At 40.9% G+C, this 6,945-nt stretch overlaps 1 protein-coding gene across 1 annotated transcript; it reads right to left on the bottom strand.

Moving 5' to 3' along the window:
• Window positions 1–575: 575 nt before the first annotated feature.
• LOC109964906 (endothelin-2) lies at window positions 576–3,341 on the bottom strand. The gene is made up of 5 exons (XM_020608516.1): window positions 3,188–3,341; window positions 2,224–2,419; window positions 1,844–1,957; window positions 1,109–1,162; window positions 576–1,020 (listed from the first exon to the last, which is right to left on the bottom strand). The coding sequence occupies exons 1-5, from the start codon at window positions 3,285–3,287 to the stop codon at window positions 900–902; spliced, it is 585 nt and encodes a 194-aa protein (XP_020464172.1). The 5' UTR covers window positions 3,288–3,341; the 3' UTR covers window positions 576–899.
• Window positions 3,342–6,945: the final 3,604 nt, after the last annotated feature.

Here is a 6,945-nt window from a genome sequence, read left to right as displayed (position 1 = left end):
TCAGGTGGGCGTGGACTATGTAGCAATCAGAGAGGGGCATAGGCTGTTAGGGCATTTTATTCCTCTCTCTGAACCTCTGAGCAAAGTTACATACGCTGCATTCCTTCCACAGATCCTTACGATAACACAGGCTGTGCTGCCTTTGAATAGCAGGTGAGCTTATTATCACTGTGAGCCTTGAATTCCTGGACCATTCAACCGTCACAGGCCTCCTTTTGTACTCAGAAATGTGTTTGCTTGTCAAACAATAGAATCACACATGCCGCAAAGAACACTTATTTTCTCTCGAATTATTTTTCACAGATGGTTTCTAAACAGAAGTCTCTTTATTTACACAGTGCACTTTCTTAAACATTGACAGACAAATAGTAAAGGCTTGATATAAGCTTAATTTATTTGCTTTACACTCTTGCACAGAAACATATTGTTCAGTATTCCTATACCATCCTCAAGTTCATAATCATAGTCAAAAGGATAAAAGTTATTTTCTAAAGTATAAAATAGCAAATTTGTTGATATATATATGTATTTTACAAAAGAATTAGTGAAATTCTGATGACAAATTCCTGTACAGGTTATGTTCAGTATGCACGTCCCTTTCCCTTCATTACAGTACATTCTTCTACTGTGTGTCAGTGCTGGCCTGGCCTGAACATTCGTCCTACAGACCAGACGACCAGATGACCAAGAGTAGGCTCCTATCCTGATACTGTAATAGCTCCTCAGTGCCGATCCTCTGGATGTGTCTGTAGAACTCTGTGGTGCTTTCCACCCTCTGTTCTCAGGGACAAACAGACATCTCTGTGGTGCTTTCAGCCATCCTGCACCAGACACGTCTTTTGGCAGCCCTCTGTCTCCCTGTCTAGTGCCATTTGTTCAGATGCCCGCTGCACTCTTTCTCACTCTCGCTGCTCTAAAAGCCACATTGTTTGGTGAGCATTCTGCCTCTGAGCCTCAGAGGATTTGTTTTTGTTTGGCTCCGCTGCATCCCAAGTTCTCATGGACCTGCTGGCCACGGCTCTGAGGGATGCAAAGTTTCATCAAAATGGTCAGGAAGAATGTGGAGTACTTTTTTTTTTTTGTAATATTCTTGTAGCTCAAAGCTCACCTTAGGATGCTGAGTATGATGAGTCGATGTCTCTTCACAGATATGATTTCAGGGCTGCACAGAGCAGAAATAGAATAGTTAATAGAACTAAGCACTGCCTTTGAAATACAGTTAACCTGACACTGCATTTTATTGCTTCACATTTTTATTTTTATTGTAAACACCACCTGCTTGAATGAAATGGAACCAAAACTTCTTTTCTATCTGCTCCATAATCTTTATAAGCCCATTAAGCATTTTATGTTTCAACAGAAAACCGTACCCAGTCAGCTGTTATCATTTATGATTTCAAACTACCACTATTTAAACATGTCTTGCAGACCTCACATGTTGCCTCCTGTCTCGGCTCGTCACTAGCGCTTTCTAGGTGGCGACATTAGCTGTCATTAACAGGAAGCTGTGAATTCTTGACTTCAAACTCCTACACTTTTCACTCCTTGGGCCTTGCAGCCAATCGGAAACAGATTTTATGAACTTTATGCACTGGTTTGAGATGACTTCCCCCAGGCCTCGGCAGAACTGTCTGGGTGATCACACCCTCAGAAAAGCTGAACTTACGAACACAGTGGCAACATATTTGGGCTAATAATAGATTTCCAGTAAAATGAGTCATTTCCTTAGAATGAACCATTCCTTTGGCCTCCACAAAGGGCAATAATACCTGCCTTTACAAACTAAGCAACTTATAATGGAAACACATATCTGACAGCCTGGCACTGGTCCTGTGTCACTCACCTGTGAAGGCAAAAGCTAGTGCAGTATTGATCACCAGGGCTGGCACAGGTGCAGCGGCCAGTGGACCTCTTGCGTCTGGACAGAGCACCACCTAGACCATATACTGTTGTCTTACTGCAGGGAGTAAAACAGACTCAGTGCCATGCTCATAATAAAAACACTCGGCAGACTTTGCTCTTTGATAACTCATACACCACTGCTCATTTAATGACAGCACATGTTTATTCAGCCGATTCTGTGCTTAATGTTAGAATACAGGGATGACTTATGAGACTAAGAGGCTTTAAATAACAAGCATTGCTGTCACCACACAACTGAATGTGCTATGTGTGCGTCCAAAAGAGTTCATGCCTGTACACATTGTGTTTTCTTATGCTCACCTTGGTGTATTGACCCAGATGATATCCAGGTGGCAGAAGTAATGGCACTCAGAGTCCAGCTGGCTGCTGCACGCACAGCGTTTGGTCCTCACTCTTTGTTCTGGGGCGTCTTCGCTGGCTTCCACCTCCACTCTTTGTTCTGGGGCATCTTCGCTGGCTTCCACCTCCAGCTGTTTAATCACCGGGAGACCTAAACCTAGTCCAAGACGAAGGACCACTCATGACAATGATCCAAACACAGCATCTGCTCCATCTAATCCAGCCCCTGATTCTTTTACTCTTTTGTATTCTATGGTTTTTAAAAACATAAAACAGATGGATACGATAGATTTTGCAATTGAAGAGACAAAAAAGTGAAATATTCTTCACAAATTCTGGTGTTTTATAATGCTCATTGTGCTCAGTCAGTGAACAGGCTTAGTTACAGGATGGCAACGTTTGAATGGCTTTGTCCTGCTGAGGTCATGGGCAGTAAAATAATGCTAAATCTAAAAGGCTAACAAACTCCACTTTTTCTTCTATTGTTTTAGATAAGTACATACGGAAAGACACTGCCATGCTCATACTACCTGTAGTCAACGTATTAATATAACAAATTGTAATTCAATATATAACAACAAAAAAGTCGCCTGGAGAAAATGAGCAGCTGCTATCCAATTATGTTTCCTGTGTGTCTGAGCTTGTGAAAACATGTGTGTACACCAACATACAGTGATTGTGCTTTGTTGACTAGATTAATGCCAATGTGAACACACACATGCTGCATGTGTGTGTGCACTGTTGTCTTACAAAACCACAAATGTATATAAAGCAAACTGTATCTTAAAATGGTCTCTTCTACCCTAACTGAGAACATCTGACTTCAGGATGATGCACTTATGTATATTCTAAAACAAGAATAAAACTTTTTTCTTTTATTTATTTATTTATTTTTACAGAAAATACCTTTCAAAAATAAACTTACCATTCTGCACTGAAGTCCAAAGAGTGATGAGAAGAAGAACACTGGTATGAGCAGACATAGTTGATAGTAGATGAATAGTGCTAGAGAGACTGTTGTCCATACAGCTGTGGCTGTTCGTCCTCAGGTGTCTGAGCTCTGTGACTCTTATACTTCTTGTCTCCCTCTGTACCATGATGTCAAAGTAAAAGCTCCGCCTACAGCTGCTTGTCATAAAGCCCAATGTGCGAGCCCAGGGTGTTTGAACTAACATACCAAGAGTATCTGACACTTTGTAGTCAATGTGTGACACCGCTGTGACCTGTTGAGTGACATGTCAGCAGTTTGCTGTTGAATGAGGAATTATCTCTTCCCCCTGCCTATGCATGAGGGATGGGAGGCAGGAAGAGAGAGACGAGAAAGAAGAAAGGTTAGAGGAATGACCTAGAGTAGACAAGTGGAAGCTGATGAATCCTGATGCAAATATGCTCTAAAGGTTATGGAGGACAGCAGACTTTGACAGTGGGAACACACATAGAAAGAGATAAGAGGGGAAACAGTGATCTGTTGGTGTACAATGGAAATATTTAAACCTGGGTTTTCCAGAAGGCCATTTTCTCTGTTGGAACAAAACCTACATTAAATAAATCCTCTGGGGTCCATCTATTCGTTGGTGAAATTCAATTGACATGTACATTTTTATGGGCCCCTGTGTCAGTTTGCATGTATTGGTACCTGAGAGCATTGTTAAATCAATAGTCAGTCGTCTTATCAAAGTGCAGTTAGACTTGCATGTGGGGTAAAGACAATTTTAATGGTGCTAGAAAAGACAAATGCATAAAATGTGGGCAAAAGATAGCTAAGATCAGCCTGGTCACTGGGGGGTTAATCACTGATGTACGGGCAAAGATAAGCAACTCGCAGCACCAGAATCCTTTCATTTTCAACGTTGAATCTGACACAAAGTCAGAGTGTGTCCGAGCCCTTTTTGTATCCTATTCTGAAACAGTGCCAATTTCTTTTGAAAGAACTGAAAAAGACCTTGAGCAATGATGGAAGGAATGTTATACTGCCAAGAATGTAAGCCTGCTGAGTCAAAATGGGATCAAGCGACAGGACGGGTGACAACTCTGTGCATGAGGGCTGAAGCCCCACTGCTCGTCCCTGCCCAGTGGCAGGAGGACTCCTGCAGTCATGTTCCACCCACATGGTGCCCAGTATGGAGTCATGCAGATAAAGCCAAATGGCAGCCCTAACTCATGTAAATACAGAACATTCAGATTAGTATTGTGGGTATTTTCCTAGCTACTGTTCTCAATCCACAAAAACTGTAAGGTTGAGAGACAGTTGTTGTTTTTCAATCCGATGGTGAAATTGACTGGGAATATGAAAATGTGAAAAAGATCGTCATGTTTTGGCTACGGTAAGTTTAGATGATATTTGTTCCACAGAAACTTGTTTTTGTGGAAAGAGAATAGATTGATAATACTGATTATATAATAGTTTGTTTTGCTTGTTCTGTATTTCACTGCAGGGGCAGAAACCCTTCACTAGACAGTTTACTTCAAAGCACTTATAATGCACTTTGCATAACATGGTAAATGGACTGGACTTAAGGTATATAGCAACTTTCTACCTTTATGGACAAAGCATATTACAACATTTCCATCTCATTCACACACTGATGGCTTGGCCACTGGAAGCAACTTGGCGTTCAGTGCCTTGCTCAAGGACACTTTGTCATGTGGACCAAAGGAAGCAGGAATCAAAGCGCCAATGCTGCGATTGACCACCTGAGCCACAGATGTCCCGTTAGACGTGACACCAAAACATATATAGACAACAGCAAAGAAGTGACCAGGGCTCACAGAAGCATGTGCCAAGGAAAATATATTGGGACAAGTATTAAATACAAAAGAGTACAAAGACAGAACACAGGACACTCGTTTAAATGATTTGACTAATGTCTATATTTTTTTAAACAAATTCACACACTGTGCTTAAATGTTATTTTGCGGTATTTTTCTTGAGTCTGTTTTCAATTATTCAGCCTGTTAGGATATTTAAGTGCCTAACACATAATGTGCCATGTTCTTGCACCACAGGTTTCAATTTCACTTCTCTCTGCAGGCGCCGTGTCACATTAGACAGCCCCATCTCTGCAAAAATGGACAGCAAGTAACAGTGAAGGACGCAAAAGCTGGAGAGACTCTCTTTATTCGGTGTCTTGAGCTTCTGCCCTGAAAGCAGGTGTTTATCTTTAATTAGCCACGTTACCTCCTCAGTTGACTCCTTTAAAAATATCATTTACCAGCCCTGCATGGCTCTACATAGCTGTCGTCGTCAGCATGTATTTCAGGGGAAGAGGAGGAATCATTCACTTCCAACTATTTTTGACATTTAGTAGGTGTCTAAAAATAAAACTGCCTCCCTGTTGCCTTTTCTGTAGCATTTTCTGTGGAATGTTGAGTAATCCTTGATACACACCTTAAGTTGTGTGTGTGCCAGACTGAAGAACTTGTAATAGTTAAGGAAAATGATAATTTGTGAGATATAAGAATGAGACTTTGCTTGCAGACTCAAACTTACTCCTTAGTACAGATAAACATGAGCGTGTACATAATAAAGGGGTTACAAAATGAGTCCACAGTTGACTCATCTAGCCGGGTGGAGTTCTGGGAATTCCTAGACAATATTTAAGTTCATGTTGGCTCAGAGTTGATAAGATGTGATTCTTTTGAAGTGTGTGTGTGTGTCTCCTGTTGACTCAAAATTCAAACCATGGCAACCAGATGGCACCAGTGTTTTCACAGTCACATTTAACAGTAACACCTATAGTTTGACAGATATTTAAGGGCTGGTGATTTTGTAAGGACATGTCGTGGTGCTATTACATACCTACAGCTGCCTGCTTGCTCCCACAAGTCCTGAAACACCAGCCTCAGAGAGAATGGCTGTGATGAGCATAGACAAAATAAATTAGAAATAAAAACCATGCAGATGACATGAACATTAACAGTCGCCAGATCTCAACCCAGCTGTCAGAAATGGTACAAACTGTTTGAGAGCACACATCACCACCACCAGCAAAACAGCAAATGTGAGATTTAAAACTGTTTTTTGGTAACTGTTCACATGCCCAAACCACTTCCAAAGTACAAGCTGAAATACCACAAACAGCCACATGCAACCATAAGGTGCACCACACAGTCATACAAAAAGTCCTACCTAAATCACCACAAAGAAATGTTTCTTCTTTGTGACTATTTCCAGTGTCAATCACAGTCCTGGCAACACCCTCATGTTCTTCTACACGAGTGCTTCTGATATAATTAGTTGAACTGTGTTTATGAGCAGTGTGGCTTTGATGAAAGTTGGTAACATGAGCAAATCATGACACATATTCAGAACAATGTGTCTTAAACCTCCCACAATTTAATCAGGTAGAATTCTTGTAACAAACTCCATTAGAGTGAAAAAAACCCCAACAATGCACAAATGGCGAAACAGAAGAAAGGCACAACCTCAAAGGAGTCTGGTGCATTTTTTATTTCTTCAATGACTAGAAATTTTGCTGTGTGTTAAATCTCCAGGGCACTTGATCTTCGGGCACCAGACAAACCCAGACCCTCATCTTTATCACCACTTCAAGTCACAAGAAGATCATGAAAAAGACACACAGATGTAACAAAACTCTTTTTCCAATAACAAAAAGTAAAAAACAAAACAACAAAAACCTTGAAACGATCATTGTCATCAAATAACAATAAATAAGGAACGCT

The sequence above is a fragment of the Monopterus albus genome, unplaced genomic scaffold (assembly GCF_001952655.1).
Source record: "Monopterus albus unplaced genomic scaffold, M_albus_1.0 scaffold93.1, whole genome shotgun sequence".
Lineage (NCBI taxonomy): Eukaryota > Metazoa > Chordata > Actinopteri > Synbranchiformes > Synbranchidae > Monopterus > Monopterus albus.
The sequence above is the reverse complement of the archived record's forward strand: the minus strand, read 5'-3'. Positions and strand labels throughout refer to the sequence as shown.